Source organism: Cygnus olor, chromosome 9, assembly GCF_009769625.2.
Source record: "Cygnus olor isolate bCygOlo1 chromosome 9, bCygOlo1.pri.v2, whole genome shotgun sequence".
In the NCBI taxonomy this organism is placed as follows: Eukaryota; Metazoa; Chordata; class Aves; order Anseriformes; family Anatidae; genus Cygnus; species Cygnus olor.
The window spans coordinates 8,060,173-8,080,098 of record NC_049177.1 but is presented as its reverse complement, the minus strand read 5'-3'; the positions used below and the strand labels follow the sequence as shown (position 1 = coordinate 8,080,098).

Here is a 19,926-nt window from a genome sequence, read left to right as displayed (position 1 = left end):
GCTCACTTCTCCAGCAGAAACATTTCTTTTCTGGTTAGCAGTAATGAAAAAGAGAGTAAAATATACCTCCTCGGCACTAACAAACTCCTTAACCTTGCTCTCCATGGTCACTTAGTTCACTGGGCCTTCTAAAAATATTGAATCAAAGCATAAGCAAGTTATTCCTAAAATTTCCTTTATTAAACTAATATTAAGCTGTATTCCTAAATTTATTTTCCATTTCAGGATGGTTGTTGTCAGATGAAATGTTTGTTCACAAATCCTTTTGGGCTTTGCAATGTAGAGCAGATTTTTGGTACTGAAGCATCATTACCTTTCATGAATGCTGTGCGATGGATTTGAATCCAATCTGTCACCTCTCCTTTGCTGGTATATTGCTAGGTCTTAATCGATGTAGTAACTTGCTTTCTAAAAAACGTGCATGTTTGTGAAAAACAGAACAAAGTGACCAAAGTGGAGAAGGTGTCAATTCCTCAGGTTATTTTTTTTTAATCAAATTTTTAAATAAAATTCTGCTGCCATTTCTATTAGTTGCGTGGTCCTGGGGACTATGCTGGCACATCTTCCCCAGGAGCTCTGTTAACCTGGCTGCTTTCCTGCTGCTGGCCTCCCATGGCAATGAGTTTCGCAGTTTAACAATGCACTGCATGAATAATACACGTGTCTGTACGCAGGGTAGGGTCGTTTGTGAAGGCAGGAGCACTGCAGGACATGGGGACCCTAAGTGGTGACTTTGAGAATGAGAAAATGGCCCTACATCATTAACTTTAGATATATTTTCCTGCACTGCCTCTCTCTGTTTTGTTCTGGTTGTGTGTGGGCCCGCTGTCTCGGGGCCCGATGCATGAGCAGAGCTGTGCCGTGCCACCTTGGGCAGCCGAGCTGTGTTTGTGATGGCAGGGGAGACCTCACAGCTCAGCTGCACGGGCTCACTGGCACCCCTCAAACCACAGTGTCATGTAGTCTGGAAGACAAGTGGAAAAAATGGGCATGGGAAGATGAGGGCAATGAATCCAGAGGGCACTGAGCTTTAAGGTTTGTTTTTAAGTCTATCTGCCTTTCAGTATATTCCATCCCAGTAATGCTCAGAAGACAGCAACCATGGGCAAAGTCCAAAAAGCCTCTAGTCCTCACATGGGCTGTATTGTAGGAGTGATTGCTCCTAGGCTGAGGAGAAATCAGCTTATGAGGAGAAATCAGCTTATGAGGAGAAATCAGCCTAGGAGGAGCTGGTTTTTTTTTTTTTTTTTTTTTTTTTTTTTTTTTTTTTTTTTTTTTTGTCATGCAGCTGAGAGAAAGAGGGAAAAAAAAATCTACTGGATTTCTTCAGCTCATCAGCTGTCACCAGCCTAGAACAGGGCACTTGGAAACAAAATGAGCCAGAAGTGTTTTTAATGGGTGACACACAGAGATGTAAGGAGAGCCCTGTTTGTAAACCCAGCTATGCTTTGTTCAGAGGACAGCTGCAGCCATACCCCTCACCTGTCTAATGCTGCAGCAAAGCATCACTCAAGTGCCTGTGTTCTGAAATACTGTTAGGTGTGACTTGCACACATATGAGGACAGATCATCAGTGCCCTTAAGGCTGAAGTCCTTCCACACCTAAATGACTGCACTGCAAAGTGACCTTTCAAATTATAAACACATGGTTGAGGGGTGGGAAGGGAAAAATAATAATTAAAAACAAAACAAAACAAAACAAAAACACTAAGGTTAAGAGCATGTTAGTTCTTAAATGGTACCCTCAAAGGTCACCCAATCTGTTACAAGAAAGTTTGCATCATCCCATATAGGTGTTCCTCCCATTTCACACCACAACTAAACCCACACTGTCTAGTCCTGTTCAGAACATTATATTTTAGCAACACACAAACAGATCTAATCTGTTAGTTTAGCAATTTCCTGGGCTGGGATTTGGTAGGAAACTTATGAAAAATGCCAAGAAAATGTAAAGACAAAATGAGGAGCTCCCCTCACCTTCACCCAGAGAAAATGAGAGTTGGATTTTTCTGGTTTTATTTCATGCACTGAAGTTCCCTGTATGTTGGAGCAGGCAAACTGCTCCTGGTGAAGCTTGCCCAAGCCTTGTCCTGCAGCACCATGCCGAGCGGTGGCAGGGCTAGCTGAAAGTGCTGCCCTGCTTGTGGTGGGCAGGAGGGGACCTGTCCTCCAGGGTGCCATCCTTCACCAGGCAGATGCTGGCTTTAGTCTGACATGTAACCTGTGTGCCCTAAGAAAACAGAGCCATAGGGATGGGAAGTCTGCAGGGGGCCTTTTGGGGTGCTCTCAAAGGATCAAGGCCCCTGAGAAAGAAGGTGTCATCCCTGGAATCTGGAATTGTAGGAGCTGGGACTGAAGTCTTCTTGTGTGTGTGGCCCGACCGAGAGAGCCTTCATGGGTAGCCGGCATAGGGCAGAGCAGTCCAGCCACTGCAAAGTCAGTATCAAAGATCCTGCTCTCTGCTCTCCTCCTCAGCCCAAAGCTGTTCTCCCCAAGCTGCCATGTGCCCCAGACAAGTCACTCACACAGGGGTGCATCATCCCCTGGCCCTGAACAGCACCATGCCTCACTAGGGACAGTGTTTCTCCCCCCACCTGCCCCAAACTGCCTTCAGAACCCCACAGGGGGACTCGTGGATAGGCCAGGCTCCCACCACGTGGGCTGCCCCATCCCACAGGAGCTTTGGGGCCCACGCTGTGTGGTGAGACATGTAGGTGGGTGGCAGCCCTGTGACTCGTGAGTCACCACCCCCCCCATCCTGCCTCGCACGGCAGGGCCACAAAGGAGCCTGCACAACAGGGTGAGCACGGGCACCATTGGCACGGGGCGGGCCAAGGCTGAAGGCTTCACTTTCCCCACAAACACAGGGAGCAGGAGAAACCAAAGCACTTGTGCCCATCTGTCTGGGGAGGGGACCTCTGTGGGAGTGACAGGCGGTGGGCACAGCTGGAGCAAGCTGCTCTATGCAGCCTGGTTTTGTTAGTCTAGCACCAGCTGAAGCATCAGGACGTGGTTGTGGATGCGTATGTGGGGCAAGCTGGCTGTTTTCTGGGCCACCTCAGACTTTTTGGCAAAACAACTCGCTGTGCTGCCGAATGCTGCCTGGGAGGCCCTGTGTCCTCGTCCTGGCAGTCCTGAGACACAGGTGTCCTCCTTACACAGGGAAGTGACAGGTAGGACAGGAAGGTGAGCTGAGCAGAGCTGAAGAGGAGCTCGAGGGGTGATTTTGGCCCCGTCCACCACAGCAGTGCCCCTTGGTGCCCCCTGACATGTCTCCATGCGGGTGGGACCATGCTATGGGTGCAACACCCTGACCCCCCCCCCCCCCCCCCCCAAGTCAGGGGCAGCCTGGCTCCCTGGGGTGACAGCCGGGATTCTGCAGAACCAGCACTGACGTGACTCATCTCCACACCATCTTCTCACTCTGCGGACACCAACACGCTTATCTGCAAGTTTCCCTTGGAAGGGAAACACCTTGCTGTGATGGTTTCCACTGCCTCGTTTCCATCATGACATTGAAGCCCATTGTTACCCTGAAGCATCACCTCTCACAAAGCCACAGGGAGCTGTTACTTGTCCCCTTGCCCACCAGCCTGTGGCTTTTTTCCTCTCAGCATTGCAGCGCTCACAGCCTTGTTTACCAGTGACACGTGTCATCTCCTTTCTGCTTCCCCTCCGTCACCACAAATACTCCACAGCGTCAAGAGGCTGCCGCATGCAGACACTAAAAGTGCAGCACCTTTATTTGTAACTGCTCCTGTCCCAGACACAAAGTACTGCACCATACCCAGATTTCTGGGGACAGCAGAATGTAGAGGTGGAGCTGGCATTTTCCACAGGAAAACTTACCTTGTTCCTTCCTTCTTCCCTGCCCAAAGGCATTTTCTTCTGCTGCTCTTCTCCTCTCCTTTTCCATCCAGGTATGCATGTGAGCAGGCAGTCCCGGTGTGCCCTTCCCTCTGGCACTGCTGACTTACTCAGATGCTCCCCCTCTCTCCAGGAAAGGCAGGAAAGAGCATCCAGAGAACCACAGTCCATCTCACCCTGATCTCTGGTAAGCAGACAGAGGAAATCATCTTGTAAATAATAATTTCAAAACCTACTGAGGACAAGAAGGTGATTGGTTTTACAAAACCATGCCTGATGATAACCAGGTAGCCACATCTGAGTAGGCAACATGCTGGTGGATGTGAGATGAGAGCAGTGGCTGTGCTTGTTCTGAACTTCGGTGTTGTAAGCCTTCCTGTCTCCCGTGATGTCCTCGTAAACAGAATGGTGAAGTGTGGGCTAGAAAAATGGGCCACAAGGTGGACTGAAAACTGCCTGGACTGCCGAGCTCCAAGCGCTGTGGTTAGCAGCATGGAGACCAGCTGGAGGCCAGTCCACAGGGAAGTCCCTTGGAGGTCAAAGCTGGGCCAAGTTATGAAGATACCAAACCATAACAGCCTGGCTGCTGGGACAGAGTGCACCCTCAGCAGGTCTGCAGATGGCACAAAACCAAGAGGAGCAGCAGGAGGGTTGTGCCATCATTCAGAGGTATCCGGACAGGCTGGAGGAATGGGCCAGCAGGAACTTCATGGGGCTCAACATGGGGAAGTGCCAGGTCCTGCACTTGGGGAGGAACAACCCCAGACACCAGTATTGGCTGGGGACCAACCACTTGTAAAGCAGCTTGTAAGGCATCACAGCTGGCAAGTGGTCAGTGATCTACTAGCTCTATTGCACACTGATTATCCACACCAGCTAAATAGCCTATTAGCGAGCCCTTTGGGGCTTACAGCCCTCTCTCCCTCCTCCAATTCAGTCAATGCATGGCCTGCCAAGAGTGGCTCTTTGCCACTCGTGTGACCCTTCAAGGCTGTGGTGAAACCCCATGAAGCTCTCGCTGCTCTGGCTGTGCTCAGACAGGACTGAGGCTGGAGCCCTGCCACCAGCTCCTGCTCCACCCCGCCCCAGGCACCAAACCCACCCAAGGGGTCCTTTGGGTGCAGACACCTCCATCTGAGGAGGGCCAGGGAGACTTTCTCCACCCTAGGGAGCAGCTATGCCACACACTGAGCTGCTCAGTGAGTCCACCTCCCTTCCCAGGGCTGCAGAAGCGTGCCTCACTTCAGCACTTAGCTGCAGGGCCCTGCACAACCAGCTGCACAAGCAAGCTAGCTATAGATATCGTGTCTTCCTGGCCTTGCCTAGCTAAGGTTTGACCACAGCATTTCAGCTCTCCACTCACCCAGTATCCCCGCTAGCCAGTGAGCACTGCATTTTAGGCAGCGCAGAATGAGGAGGCGCAGAGACCATACTGGAAAGCATTGCAGACCTTTGGTCAGCAGATTGTCTGATGTTCAGGACCAAGCTGACACAAGATCCTCTCCCACGCAGCAGGAGGAGGTGCTATAGAAGCCTTCAAGTACTTGTGAGCCCTTGGTGCAGGCACCTGCCCCTGTGCAGCCCGTGCCTGACCTCCCACCCCGCTCCTCCAGGCGGGGATGTGCACACCCTGCATGCCCTGCTGCCAGCGGGACCTGCTGCTGATTTTGTGGCATTAAACCCACAGGTAATGTCACTTTTTGCTTCTTTCTCTTTTGCTCTCCATGAACTGCTGCTCAGGGGCCTGCTGTGGCTGGGAGGAGGTGGAGGAGGCACCCTTTGGAGGACCCATTTGTCCACACCAGAGCAGTCCCTCATGCGGGGACCTGTTCAGCAGGTTGCTGTCGCTGGGACTTCTCTGTTCTTACTCCGGGGTGTTCAGGAAGATCACAGCATGTTACTTTCCAACAGCATCTGGCAGTTGGAAATTAAATTCTTCCCACCATGGGAGATAAGTGATTCCAGAAGAGTTTTTGTTTGTTTGTTTGTTTTTCCTGTCTAAATGAACCCTTGCATCCCCTTCCAGGGTCTTTTGAAGCAGTTCTGTGTTTAGGATGACTAACTTGCTGTTTTCCTTAGTTTGACTTACCTCACAGCATCCTTCATGGACCAGTTTGGGCACTTCACAACTAGTTGGTGAAGTCACAGAGGATGAGGAGGTGGGGAGGAAGGGACTGTTAATTTCTCCATCTTGGGTAGGAGGCATCAGAACTAGTCTAAGTTAAACAAATGACTTCCAGAGTTAAATACCAACTACCGGTGTGAGTCCTCAGGACTGTTCTTGCAGAGCAAAGCATGGGTTTTGGTCTGCTCTTCTACTGCTGCAGAAGGCGGCAGTCACATGCCCAGCCCTTCAGGTCAAGGGATGTACTGAGAGATAAGCCTGAAAGAATATGGGTTTCCTAAGAGTTTTGTGCCTCAGCTCATCGTGTTTGGGAGAGCTCTGAACAACAGGGTTAGCTCAGGCAGTGCCCAGGTTTCTTTACGCTATTTGAAACAGAGGAAAATCCCTGCACCTTAGTGTTGGGGCAGGACCCTCAACTAGGGCTCTTCTGACACAGAGGCAATTTCTCTCCCACTCCTTCTGGCCATGCTTCCCTCCCCGCAGTGCCCAGGTTATAACAGCACCCTTCTGAAGTGTTGTCCAGGCCAAGTCTAGCCTCATGCCCATGGAGCATATTTATTAAATCTTTGCTGACAGCTACTCATACAATTTATCAGGAGACTTGGTCCAATTCAGGGCAGTTGCTGCAGAGGTGGACAGTTCTGTTTACAGTTGTGTTTATCATCCCATCTCCCACGAAGGCAGAGGTGTAGCAGAGGCTGAGCTGCACCCTACCCTTCCCATCCTGTTTTCCTTCTTTCTCTCCCTCTGCCCAGTCCCAGGACCCTTCCCTCACCCACCCCAGAAGGCCCCCTCAGCCCCTGTGCTGTCTTTACTCATTTCATCCACCACATTCACCCTTTGCTTCTCTGCTACCCACTTACTTCTGAGCACCCCCTGCAAGAAGGGAGGAGGATTTTACATGTAAGGCTGCATGCTTCAGTGCTGCTGCTTCTCTAAGGGCATCCCGCTGGGTGTTGGCCACTCCAGTGTTGCTGTGACACCCACTGGGTCTCCAGCCTCCGACTCACTTCTCTTCCTCCAAGCTCCCTGTTTGAGGTCTGGAAGGAGCTGGAGAAAAATGAGGCCAGCTCTGGCCTTCTTCCCCAGCCAGCCACCAGTTCCCATGGTGGGGGACAGGGGCTGACCAGCCCTTCGCAAACCATGGGGGACATGCTACCCTGTACCGGTGGCTTTGTCCTTCCAGCCCCAGCCTGCTCCTGGTGCTCCAGCAGCACTGAGATGCTGTTTTACAGCTGTCTCTGTCCTTTTCTCACAACCGTAGGTTGCTCTGCTACTGCAGCCATCTCCTCTTGCCCCCCTTAAGCATTTGCAGCAGCCACAGGATATGCTAGCTTATCAAACAGCATCTCCTTGAAGACGTGTAATGCTCAACCATATCCTATCTGTGCTGCCTGGCCTGCTTTAAAACCCTCTGCTTGTTTCCTCCCTCCTCCCCGCCAGCCTTCGAGTGCCTCCTGGCAGGGAGCACTTGCAAGCCCTGAGCTGCAGGGCAGATGGCAGATGCTGGGAACTGCAATTGGGCCACACGTTGAGCACCAAAGCCGGTGTCTGCCAGAGCCCTTTCACACTGCAGAGCACACCAGCACAGTTTGCCTGCATCATACTTCAGCACAGAGGCTGCTGCTAGCAGTGTGGCAGCACCAGGGCCAGTGCAAAGCAACCTGGGCATCAGTCACACCAGCAAAACCACTTACTGCTCGTGCAGGTAGTGAGCATAGTGGTGTGGCAGCTTTATCCCTGGATGAAGGTGTTTCCCTGCTGCTACTTGTTGTGGTTCAGAGGTTTTCCTTGGGTGACAGCTAGCAGCTTGCTCCCAGGGCGCAGGCTGCAAGCAGCGAGGTCTGTTGGGACACCCAGACCTCAGCATGCAGTAATTAGTTGAGAGCTCTCTGCAGGAGTCACATTAATGTCTGCTGGTGTCCAACACACTTGTCTAACCCCCCAGCATCTGTGTTATTTGTGAGTCAATCGGTTACATCAGAGCTGAAGCCTGACCTTGGAGGCAGTGTCCTCACCATCTGACCCCAAGGTCTGCATGGTTTGCAGAGGCAAATAACTGCTTAGCCAGGTGTCTTCATCATGGTGTCCCCCTGCCTCTCTGAGAGCTGTAGGATTTCACCAGATACCTCACCCCTCCACTCTCCCATTAGAGTGAATCAAAAAATTCACTCGAAATCAAAAGGTTGCATTCTTTCCAATGTGCATCGAGATGCAAGCAGAAATTCAGTGACATGCCCAGAATCACCAATTCAGAGAATATGTGCACATTGCACAGAGCTACTTTGCACAGGATGGAGCCTGATAAACACTGATTTTTATCAGCCCCCAAGTTCGTACTCTTCACACATACAATGCTCTTGTGAAGCATCTAGTAGCTATTGTGACCTACTGCTTATAGGTTTCACAAGGCGGCCTGGATGCTTACCTTGAGAAGGAACCATCTATAAAGAAAGCCCTTATTTGCAGCTCCTTGTTCTGCACCAGCATTTCCTCTTTTGGGTAAGTCTTTCTGCTTTACATCTGTAGACTCGTACTCTCTCCTGGAATGAATGGGCCTAAAATTATGTTAATCTTCCCCTCCTTGCCAAGGAGGTGGAGAGCAGCGTGCCTCACTCACACCTGTAAGGTTTTGAGCATGCCTCTGGGATGAAGGACTCAGATTCAGCTCTATTTTCCTCAGCTTGGAGCAGGAGCACCAGGTTCACAAGGCAGCCCAAAGGCACAGAAACCTGCCCAATAAGGGCCAGAGCATGGTGGTGCCCACCAAGTCTACCCCTTGCCTCCCAAGCCAGCAGACCTGTTAGAAGAGCTTTTGCTCATGGTTCATGCTAGACTTTAGCACTGGTTGCTGCAGTCCCTGCCTAGCTCAAAACCAAGCTAAGAGTCTTTTTGCCTCATCTGCACAGGCTGGCTTAAAGAATTAGTGCTCACATTGTCACAGTGTGCCCCTGCTATCTATGGGTTCTAGTCTGAGTGCTATTCCCCTCTCCCATTCAAGAGTCCACTATTTAATAGGGGCTGCCTGCCATGTCCTATTGGAAGTGCATCCTGAGATATTTACTCATAAACTGAGTAAGCATAAACAGAGCCTGACACAAGGATGCATCCCAGTTACAGGCTGTCTGAGACGGCCATTTGTGTAGGCTTAAATTCACATTCATAACAGTGTAAATATTTAAATAAATACCCTTTGTTTATAGAAGTCATGCATCTGTTGAGAGGTAGGAGAGAAGTCTTAACCATTTTTTTTTCCCATTTCAGTTCTCAGAACATCACATGCCATCCACACATCAGGACAATGAATGAGTCCAACAGCTGCAGTGTAACAGATGTAGAAGTGAATCGCCACGTCCGTCTCACTGAGTTTGCTCTGTATATCCTCATTTTCTCTTTTGGAGCAATATTTAATGCCCTTGCCCTGTGGGTGTTCTTCTGCAAAATAAAGAAGTGGACAGAAACCAGGGTGTACGCAATCAATTTAGTTTTTGCTGACTGCTTTGTCATCTGCATCTTGCCTTTCATGGCTTATTTGATCTGGAATAAGTCAGTCCGAGATGAACTCTGCCAGTTTATAGAGGCAATGTATTTTATCAACATGGTAGTGAGCATCTACATTGTTTCATTTATCTCCATTGATCGATATATTGCCATAAAGTACCCCCTGAAAGCTAGGACCTGCAGGTCTCCATCAAAAGCTGCCCTTCTCTGTGGGCTTCTGTGGATCTCTGTTATAATCGGTGCAACCTTAAGATTTCAAAAGAGACATGCTGCTTTCTGTTTTCAGAAGGATGCCACCATACCCACTGCTCAGACCCTGCTTTCCATTTTCTTCATTTTCACTCTTCCATTAGCAACCTTGACCTTTTGTTCCATAGAAATCATCAGGAACCTTAAGAGACAGCTGAAGACAAATTCACTGGAAGACAAATTAATCCAGAAAGCTCTTTACATTATTTATGCAAATCTGATTGTGTTTCTAATATGTTTTCTGCCAGCCTACCTTGGGATACTTTTCAGGTTCATAATGGAGTATGTTGGACCTAGCTGTTTCCTGATCCAGGTCATGATGGACTTCTTTGCCCTGACGAGGTGCATTGCCACGTCCAACTGCTGCCTGGATAGCGTCTGCTACTACTTCGTGACCAAGGAATTCCAAGAAGCCATTCTGCAGCCCAAATCCAGCACTGACAAAACAAATCAAACCCAATCCTTGCAGATAAACACTTGCTAAAGGAAAGGAAGAAGAATACAAACCAAATGACCACCACCACCACCAAAAAAATGCAATGCCAAGAGAAGGTACAGCTTCAGTGTTACTGGGATAACCATCGCCCTTTCATTCCAGGGACAGCTTTGTTAAGTCTATCATTACCAAGTTCATTGTAATTTTTATTCTACGTGCCTATTAAACAAATAAGTTGTTTCATACAGAGGTGTAAAAGCAAGTATGTGATGGCTGTTCAGTAACATGCCTTCCTTCTAGCACCTATCTGTTACTCTTACAGAAAGACAGGTGACCAAGTATGTCACCCTATTTTATTTCATTTTGCAGCTAAAGACAACTTAACCTTATTGCCAGCACAATATAATACATAGTGCTTTACCCCACTGCGTATTTCAGATTGTTTACATTATTAGAATAGGCCAATTTATTTTTAACACATTGCTTTGGTGGGGTGAGGGCATTCAGATGGTACCACCGTGTTTCTAAGTGCATGCACCTACAAAACAGCCCAGACTCCGCTGACTGCTCATCTCCTCCAAGCTGACCGGTCACATAGATGTGCAGCAACACTTTAAGGATGAAAACAAGCCATGGCCACTGCCATAAAGGCACAGAGCACAGGAGATCTCAGACTGGGGTTCTCCTGCTGGCTCCCCTCCTGAGCCCCAGCCCTACAGTGGCTGTCCCTGGGGGGCTGCTGCTCCCCACCGTTGAGGAGAAAGGGGCCCTTTGAGCCCTGCCTGGACCCTCACCACCCAAGCACCGCTTTTTCCTGAGCTTGTGTTGTGGTACCAGGCTGGTCCCCAGGTCCCTGGCAGCAGCAGGGGGTCACAGCTGTGTCCAGGTTTCTGCAGCCTACCCACGCTGTCACCTCTGAAATTCCTGGGGGTGAAATGTGTTTGTCCTATGAGTCAGCAACATAGAAAAGTCAGTGGGGAGGATAGGGAGGGAGATGATCCCCGGCATGTTGCTTAAATGCTGCCTAGGACTGGGATTTTTTCTTTCTCAATATTTAAAAACATCTCTAACCCTGCCTCCACATGCTGCCCAGGCAGTGCCTTATGAGAGTTTGCAGAGCACCAGGAGACTGTGTGAAGGAGTCAGGTTGTGTCCTGAGCCTTCCCTGCCTGTTTGCACATTTTCCCCATGGCCTTCAGGGAGCCTGCAGCTGCTGGTAAAACTGCTGCTACTGGCACCTTTGGGACCACAAGCTCAGGTGACACAACTGCATGGGACAAACCCTGGGGCACCAGAGTCTGTCCCTGGGTAAGCAGGGCTGTGCTGGCCACTGGAGGAGCTGCCCTTGCTTTGGCTGCCCCAGGGCCAGGTGCTGGCATGTGTTCGCTCAGGTACTCGACATTTTGGGGGAAGATGCTCTGTAATGCATCGCTACCAACCTGACAGTCAGGAGGGAGGTGGGCTGGAGGTGGGGGGCGTTCACTGTGCCTGTTGCATCCTGAGCAGGCACACAGGTGGTGTAGGTGAATCGATTTGAGAGTCAGACCTCCTCTGCAGGACCGACGGATGCTAAAGGCCATCACAAAGACTGTAAAAATACCCCAGGGATGTCGTTAAACAGGCTTCCAAAGGTCACGACACCTTCCTCACACCTACAGTTCACTCTCCTCTCTCTTGCCTGTGTCTTGGTGGGGGCTGTCATTACTGGCAGGGGCTTTCCCATGACACCAATAAGCAGCATTTAGAATCAGTGGGCAAAGGACCAGCCTGTCATGCCTGCCCCCCATCATGCAAAGAAACCAAAAAGAAGCACGCTCGGACCCTCACCCTGGGCCCACCACCAAGGCTGCACAAGCACCAACGTGCCCCTCTCCACCTCCAAAAAGCTGCTGCCCCCTGTGCCGCCTGCCCAGGGGTCACTCCACAGCCGCACTAGAGGCTGCACGGGATGCTGGGCTCCCTGGGGGTCCTTTTGCTGCCAGAAGGGCAATTTGCAACCATTACGGGTTTGATTTTAGAAAGGATTTGTTTTCCCACAACTGAAAATATTAAATTTTAATTACTTGGGGGGGGGGGGGGAGGGCGTAGGCTGGGTGCAAAACCAATGGTGAAGCATTGAGCAGATGCGAGAGGAACAACAGAGGGCACCAGAGATTTGACTGTCCCAAAGAGGAGGTAATAAATGAAGCACTTTTGGGGAACAAGAGTTCATTGCTGTGCTTCAGCTCTTCTGAGCTGTTGTCAGCAGCTTCCTGGGTGGCCGTGCCCTGCGCAGAGCATCATCCTGAACTCATAGCCTCGGCAGATCTCCTGTGCCACTGCAACCTTCCCAAGGACCAAACCCAGCAGGCAGCCCCACAAGAAGCAGGTAACTTTTGATTCTTCCTGCACAGGTGTGTGGCAGTGTGCTCTGTTTCCTCAGTTCTTGAATGAAGCACTACCCAGGGCTGTCCTTGTTATCATACATTGGCACACAGGTGCCTCGGATTCCTCCTGCCTTCACAGATGTGCTTTGCTGTTTGGCACCCACTTGTGCTATTCAGGGAGGTTTCCATCCCTTGCTGTGGTCTTGTACCAGTGCTTCTCACCACGCACCTGCTGCAAGCACAGGGACACTGCTCCAGGCATGCTGAGGCATGAGACCTGGGAGATCGTCGCAGGCTCAGCAGGCTCGTGAGGGATTTGAGGGGCTCAGCTGCTACTTGGGGCAGCTCTGTGCACGCAGAGAGTGGTTTTTCCACTGCAGGGTGGTCGCAGTAAGCTGGCGGGGAAGAGCTGGAGGGTATGTGGTAGGACCTGGGAAGCTGGCAGCTCAGGAGAGCCAGGACAGTGGTTGCATGGTAGTCCCTCCATAAATTCCACCCTGAAAATTGCAATGTCCCGATATTTCTGTAATGCCACGCCAGCTCTGGTGCTCGGGCAGGTGCTGAGCTTTCTTCTGACATTGCTGGATCCGGCTCCCAGTCACAGATACTAAAAACATTTCACTTAGTTCATGCAGTCATACGCTTGCTCTGCAGCTTAGATACTAAGACTCAGAAAGCGCTGACTTATAAGGCAATGTATTTACAAGAGATGATAGGAATCTGTGTGTTTTCTTTCCCTGCCTCACTGTATACTCTTTCTTACAAGCTGCAAACTGAGTCTGATTCATCCTCCACGGCATCCTTGCTGCTAGCAGCTGCCCTGCAGTATTTAAAGGAATACCAGGAGATGATAGGCTAACGTCTTGGATTCGTGTCTTTTGCTCTGGTAGCATTTTGGCTTCCTATTCTGAAGGTTGAGATCAGACAGGTGTGCTCATTTTCCCTTCTGTCTTTTGAGACCAGCTGGCTACCTGCCACGGCTGGCAGTGCCTGTGAGGGGCCATTCCTCCCTGCTGCCCCAGGAGGAGCAGGCGGGTGCTGGGGGCCATCCCCAGGAACAAAGCCACCAGGGCTATGCCACGGCCAGAGGGGCTCGAGTCCTGTGTGGATCTGTGGGCCTGGCAAGACCCACCAAGCCCATGGGGTGGCTTTGGCAGCGAGGCAAGGGTCTTGGAAAGCGAAAGGGGAATGCTGCCCAGCTCTGCTGTGAGCTGCATTAATGCAAGAGAGACAGTAGTTCTCCAATAGGGACTATGAAATTGTCAGCCTGCTTTGGAGACCCTCTGCTGTTGCCAAAACCCTGAAAGGAAGCTGGAGGGAGGGCAAGCCAGGCCTGAGGTCAGAGAGAGGCTGCCACCCCACAGCAATTGCAGGAGGGGTTTGCCTCTGCAGTTTTGTGTCAGCTGGCAGAGAACAGCGCTGCTTTGGTGGCTGAGGGTCTGCCCATGCACCCTCCCCAGACACCCCTGTGTGGTGTGTGCAGGGCCCTGGGGCATGCAGCATGGCACCTCGTCCCGCCAACAGCCCCCGCGCATGGTGCAGGGGAGCGAGGAGCCGCAGGACCATGAGCGAGGACACTGCAGCGGGACCAGTCCCCGAGCTCAGTCTCTCACCTGCACCCTTCTCTTGCAGGGACAGCCCACCATGGAGAAATGCACTGATATAAACAGCACGCTGCAGAACGGTATTTTGCTCTTTCAGCTGATCGTCTACATCCCAGTCCTCTCCTTTGGGTTCCTGCTGAACACAGTCGCCTTCTGGGTCTTCTGCTGCAAACTCAAGAGCTGGACTGAGACCAGGGTGTACATGATCAACCTCATGGTCACAGACTGTTTCCTGCTCTTTGCCCTGCCTTTCATGATATATTTTACCAAGAACAAACATCCCATAGACGACTTGTGTTTTGCTGTACAGATGATATATTTTACAAACAGGCCTATGAGCATCTACATCATCATGCTGATTGCAATCGATCGATACATTGCAATCATATTCCCTCTAAAAGCAAAAATTCTTCGATCCCCACTGAAATCAGCTTCTGTCTGTGGGTGTCTTTGGATAATACAGATAATTTATTCCTACGCCCAGCAAAAATTTCAAGAAAGTAAAGAAAAGTTTTGCCTTCAGAGACATTCTACTGAACCTAAGTATTTAACGTTATTCTCCATTTCCTTTGGATATTTTATTCCTCTAGCGATTATAATTTTTTGTTCAGTAAAAGTCATCAAATGTCTCAAAAAGAAGATGGCCAGCAGCTTTCATGACACATTGTTAATCCAGAAAGCACTCCACATTGTTTCTGTGAATTTGTGTGTGTTCACCGTATGTTTTTCACCTATCTACATCACACTGCTCCTGCGGTTCATAGCAGAGGTTGCTAAAGCTTGTTCTCTGCTCTCAAAACTTAGAGTCTCTATTCAGATCCTTTCATGCTTAGCAAATATCAACTGCTGCTTGGATGCATTTTGCTATTACTTTGCAGCCAAGGAATTTAAGGAATTTTCCTCTCTGCTCCCCACTTGTATATTGAAGAGGTCTACGGTGAATCAAAGCGAAGAGTCACAGCAACCCACCGAGGAAGTTATGTTATAAAAAAAGGTTTAGCGCACCATAAATGTCAAGAGCCACAGTGCTGCTGAAGTTTTGAGGGAATGGGGCTACCTACAGTATTTCCAATCCTGGGTATAGGCATACCTGCAAAAAGGGGGTCTCCTAGTCAAGAGGGAGCTCCACATGGTATGGAGAACAGATGATAAGGCCATTGTTTTGGCCACATGCTTATTTGTACATATCATGCAGCTAAACATAAGAAACTTAGCACCTCTACAGCAATGCATAAAACCACTTCTACTACTGTAATTTTTGGTCATTGAGAAAAAAAAAAAAAAAAGGAAAAGCCACTGTAATACAATGTCAAGTCTAATATACCTGTGTCACTCACATCAAAGAAGTTATCTGTGCAGTGGTAGTTTCCCGCCTAGCTATAAAATGTCAATGCCTACAGCTATGACCAGGATGCAACTATCACTGTGCGTGGGGTAAACCGCAGGAGTCAGGTAATGGCATGACACTATTGTCCTATTCCTGCTATGTAACACTTTTATTAGCTTACAGCAACACCTTGACATTTGTAAGACAAAAATCATTGTGGGTATAAATAAAGCTATTACTGCAAAGTATTGTGGGCCACATAACAGACCCTTAGGAGCACAACATCGCATGTGTGTATCAAGTATAAAGCTGTGAAGACCTCACGTCACTTAAATGACTTCCATAAGCCCTGGTGAAGGCTTTCTGCCATATTTCAACAGGGTCAAATCTTTAATGAGTGTCCTGTCTGGTTAGAGGTGAGCGTAGAATCATAGGATCATTTACGTAATGAAAGGGGAAAAGACCATTAAGACCATCAAGTCCAACCATCGTGTAACACTACCAAGTCCACCACTAAACCATATCCATAAGTGCCACATCCACGTGTCTCTTACATACCTCCAAGGACGGCGTCTCCCTGGACAGCCCATTTCAATGCTTAACCACCATTTCCATGAAGAAATTTTCCTTACGCCCAATCTAAACCTCTCCTGGTGCAACTTGAGTCTGCTTCCTTGCATCCTATCACTTGTCACCTGAGAAAGAGCCTGACATACACCTCGCTGCAACTCCCTTTCCGGTAGTTATAGAACGTGATGAGGTCTCCCCTCAGCCTCCTCTTCACCAGTCTAAACAACCCAAGTTACCCCAGTCACTCCTTCTATGTCTTGTTTTCTAGTCCCTTCAACAGCTTCACTGCTCCTCTCTGAAGATGTTCCGGGAGCTCAATGTCCTTCTTGTCACGAAAGGCCCAGAACGTAACATAGTTCTCGAGGTCCGAGCTCACCAGTGCCAAGTGCTTTGCTGAACTTTTTGTAAAATCTAAAGTGCTCCGAGGCTTATAACTAGGTAGTGTACTTGTTGGTACAAACAGTAAATATTCTTTTGCTAGAAGAAAAACAAGACAGAAGTAGTGGAAAAAGTGTGCAAACTGCTCTTACTCTGTAAGTGATGTCCGCTAAAGTCAGCAAGAGCCCTTTGCATCAGGCCTTACAGGGAAAGGCGTCCTGACTTCAGCTGTGGATTTTCTACTTGTTATCATAGTTTCATATGTTGCTTTAGTAAGTGAGTTGGACCCAGCAAGACCACACAGCCTTTAAACAAATTTTAAAATCTCTTTGAAAAGCACAGGGGTCCGCATGCATTCCTGCATTACTGTCTCATTCCTAAAAGGTTACCACCCCTAGCAATACCTAGGAAAGGGGCCAAACTTGGAAGTGAAGGGCCTGGTGGATCCAGCTGGAGGCAGTGCTGAGGGAAGAAGAGGTGGATGCAGCTGGGAAATCTGAGCTGGCTCTGATCCTACTGTGTGCAGGTCCAGCCAGGACCGTCCTCACCTCCTGTCTGCACAACTGATAGTTCTCAATTCACCCAGACCCTCCTATTCGTAGCACTAATTCTGACACCCTCACACTGCACCTGAGTACCACTCACTCAGGATCCTGTGGTTTTGCAGGTTACAGCACCCGCAAGGCTTCTCAATTTTTATTTTTTTTGGAATCAACCCTCCGTAAATGTCCATGGGACAAGGTATTTGAAGGTAAAGGGGCCCTAGATAGTTGGTTAGTATTCAAGGGCTGCTTCTTCCAAGCTCAAGATCAGAGCATCCCAACAGGTAGGAAGTCAAGAAAGAGAGCCAGGAGACCTGCATGGTTAAACAGGGAACTGCTGGGCAAACTCAAGTGGAAGAGGAAAGTCTACAGATTATGGAAGGAGGGGCTGGCCACTTGGGAGGAATGTAAGGCTGTTGTAAGAGGATGTAGGGAGGCAACTAGGAAAGCTAAGGCCTCCCTAGAATTAAACCTTGCGAGAGGGGTGAAAGAAAAACAGAAAGGGCTTCTTCAAATACACTGCAGATAAAACTAACACTAGAGGCAATGTAGGCCCACTGATGAACGAGGTGGGTGCCCTGGTGACAGAAGAGAAGGCGGAGTTACTGAATGCCTTCTTTGTCTATAATGCCGGAGGCTCTCCTGAGGAGCCCTGTACCCTTGAGGCCCTGGAGGAAGTTGGAATAAAGGAGGAGTTTGCCTCAGTGGATGAGGACTGGGTTAAGGACTGGTTAAGCAAGCTGGACATCCATAAATCCATGAGTCCCAATAGGACACACCTGCAGGTGCTGAGGGAGCTGGCAGAAGTCATTGCTAGGCCACTCTCCATCATCTTTGGTAAGTCATGGGCATCAGGAGAGGTGCCTGAGGACTGGAGGAAGGCAAATGTCACTCCAGTCTTCGAAAAGGGCAAGAAAGAAGACCCAGGTACCTACAGACCAGTCAGGCTCACCTCCATGCCTGGAAAGGTGATGGAAAAACTTATCCTTGGCGTTGTTTGTAGGCATATCAAGGATAAAAGGGTCAATAGGGGCAGTCAACATGGCTTCACCAAGGGGAAGTCATGCTTGACCAACCTGATAACCTTTTATGAAGACATAACCAGGTGGATAGATGATGGAAAGGCAGTGGACGTGGCCTATCTTGACTTCAGTAAAGCATTTGACACTGTCTCCCACAGCATCCTTGCAGGTAAACTGAGGAAGTGTGGTCTGGTTGATTGGGTAGCGAGGTGGACTGAGAACTGGCTGAAGGAGGAAAGGCTGAGGGAGCTGGGTCTCTTTAGCTTGGAGAAGAGGAGACTGAGGGGTGACCTTATTGATGTTTATAAATGTGTAGAGGGTGGGTGTCAGGAGGACGGAGCCAGGCTGTTCTCAGTGACATCCAATGATAGGACAAGGGGCAATGGGTACAAGCTGGAACTCACAGGAGGTTCCACTTAAATGTGAGATGAAACTTTTTCATGGTGAGGGTGACAGAGCACTGGAACAGGCTGCCCGGGGGGCTGTGGAGTGTCCTTCTCTGGAGACATTCAAAACCCACCTGGACACGTTCCTGCGTGACCTGATCTAGGTGTTCCTGCTCCAGCAGGGGGATTAGACTTGATGATCTGTCATGCTCCCTTCCAATCCCTAACGTTCTGTGATTCTGTAAATTCTTGTATCCTCTGCAGGTGCAGGAACCGAGGTACATACACTGTTATTTCAGGCTAAAAGCTACTGCCTTCTGCTTACATTTAAACCTTCAAACGCAAGCTTTGCCTGGCAGCCTCCAAGGGACACCTGCAAGCACCGAGTCAGTCGGGAAGCACCGGCTTTGCCGTGCCCTCCCTGCAGCACCTGCACAGAGATGCACAGGCTGAGCCTTTGGGTGCTGATGCTGCAGGAGGGGCCACAGCACAGAGCCCCCCGTGAGCGCACTATCTGCTGCGGCTCAGTTCCTGTGCGGCTCTGAGGAAGGGGAAAGGGGAAACAGGCTCAACAGCCAGGGTCAGTCATGCCATGGGGCCAATGCTGTTAACCTAACCCTGCTATTTCGCAGGCTTTCCATGCTAAAAATAGGACCCATGTGCTCTGCTCCCAAACCCATAGTTTCATCTTGGTCAAGATCTGCTGTCGCAACATTGCGTCTTCCTGTGAGAAAGTGAGAGGAGAAAACACACCAGATGAGGCTCTGCGGGGCAGGGTGAGGCAGTACCCTGTGTCTCTCTGCCCATGAGGAGGGGGCACCAGTACCTCCCTCACCTCTCCTGAGGCCCTGTCCCACCACCACGTGCCAGCAGTGGGAGGCAGAGAACTCCAAGACCTTCCCTTGCCAGGGAGGGAGGCAAAAGCCCCTCCAACCTGGGCTGTCCTGGGGGGCTTTCCCGTGCTCACTGATAGACATGGACAGCCCAGGGAAGGGCTTTGTTTGGCTGGGAGTCACCTTCAAGCAGGACATCAGGCAGAGCTTACAAGGGACAGAAGAATGATTGTGCAGTACAGAAATAAGTCTTAGAGTTCAAGAAGTGAAAAGATCAAATAGCTCTTAGCAAGAATCAGGCTGATGTATATTGAAACTGCAGACATTCTCACCTTAAATATAAAAAGCTTCTTACACACACAAATTGCAAGAAAGGAAGTGAAATCACCTAGTACTGCTGCTAATAAATACAACAAAGCTGTCCAGGTACGACCTAAAATCTACCTGGCTACTTTGTCACAGCTTTCTGTAAAGACGAGGAACCCAAGAAGTCCAGAATTTTGAAGAAGTTGGCACATGAAATCTCACAGCAGAAACAAGGCTTTTGAATAAGTCAGCCAAAATAGGGTCTGAGCGCAGGGACTAGCAAACATGGTCCCTTCTCTAGGAGGGGGCAGGCTAGGAAGGATCTAGCCAGTAGAAGCGCTGCTATGCTCAGACCTGAAAACTGCAGTTTCACATATCTGAATAACAACATAACGGCAAAAGTGACTAGTGCTT

General features: G+C 49.6%; 2 protein-coding genes and 1 long non-coding RNA gene across 4 annotated transcripts in view; 2 read left to right on the top strand and 1 right to left on the bottom strand.

The window, feature by feature from the left end:
- The first annotated feature begins 237 nt into the window (after nt 1–237).
- LOC121075114 (G-protein coupled receptor 35-like) lies at nt 238–10,418 on the top strand. Of its 2 annotated transcripts, none has more exons than XM_040568040.1 (2): nt 238–5,554; nt 9,257–10,418. In XM_040568040.1, exon 2 carries the CDS (start codon nt 9,294–9,296, stop codon nt 10,224–10,226), a length of 933 nt encoding a protein of 310 aa, XP_040423974.1. In that variant the 5' UTR covers nt 238–5,554; nt 9,257–9,293; the 3' UTR covers nt 10,227–10,418. The 2 variants fall into 2 exon arrangements, with proteins under 2 accessions (XP_040423974.1, XP_040423975.1); XM_040568041.1 differs by lacking the exon at nt 238–5,554 and adding an exon at nt 8,378–8,494.
- The window catches only part of LOC121075116, a 29,721-nt gene continuing 19,771 nt past the window's right edge, over nt 9,977–19,926 (bottom strand). Inside the window, exon 5 of the long non-coding RNA XR_005822739.1 lies at nt 9,977–10,179. This is a non-coding gene — a long non-coding RNA (uncharacterized LOC121075116). The remainder of the gene's footprint in view (nt 10,180–19,926) is intronic.
- LOC121075113 (G-protein coupled receptor 35-like) lies at nt 12,302–16,753 on the top strand. The gene is made up of 2 exons (XM_040568039.1): nt 12,302–12,546; nt 14,177–16,753. The coding sequence occupies exon 2, from the start codon at nt 14,189–14,191 to the stop codon at nt 15,134–15,136; it is 948 nt and encodes a 315-aa protein (XP_040423973.1). The 5' UTR covers nt 12,302–12,546; nt 14,177–14,188; the 3' UTR covers nt 15,137–16,753.

Excerpts from the sequence above, each read along its gene's own strand:
- LOC121075114 (XM_040568040.1), top strand. The coding sequence starts at position 9,294 with ATGAATGAGTCCAACAGCTGCAGTGTAACAGATGTAGAAGTGAATCGC.
- LOC121075113 (XM_040568039.1), top strand. The coding sequence starts at position 14,189 with ATGGAGAAATGCACTGATATAAACAGCACGCTGCAGAACGGTATTTTG.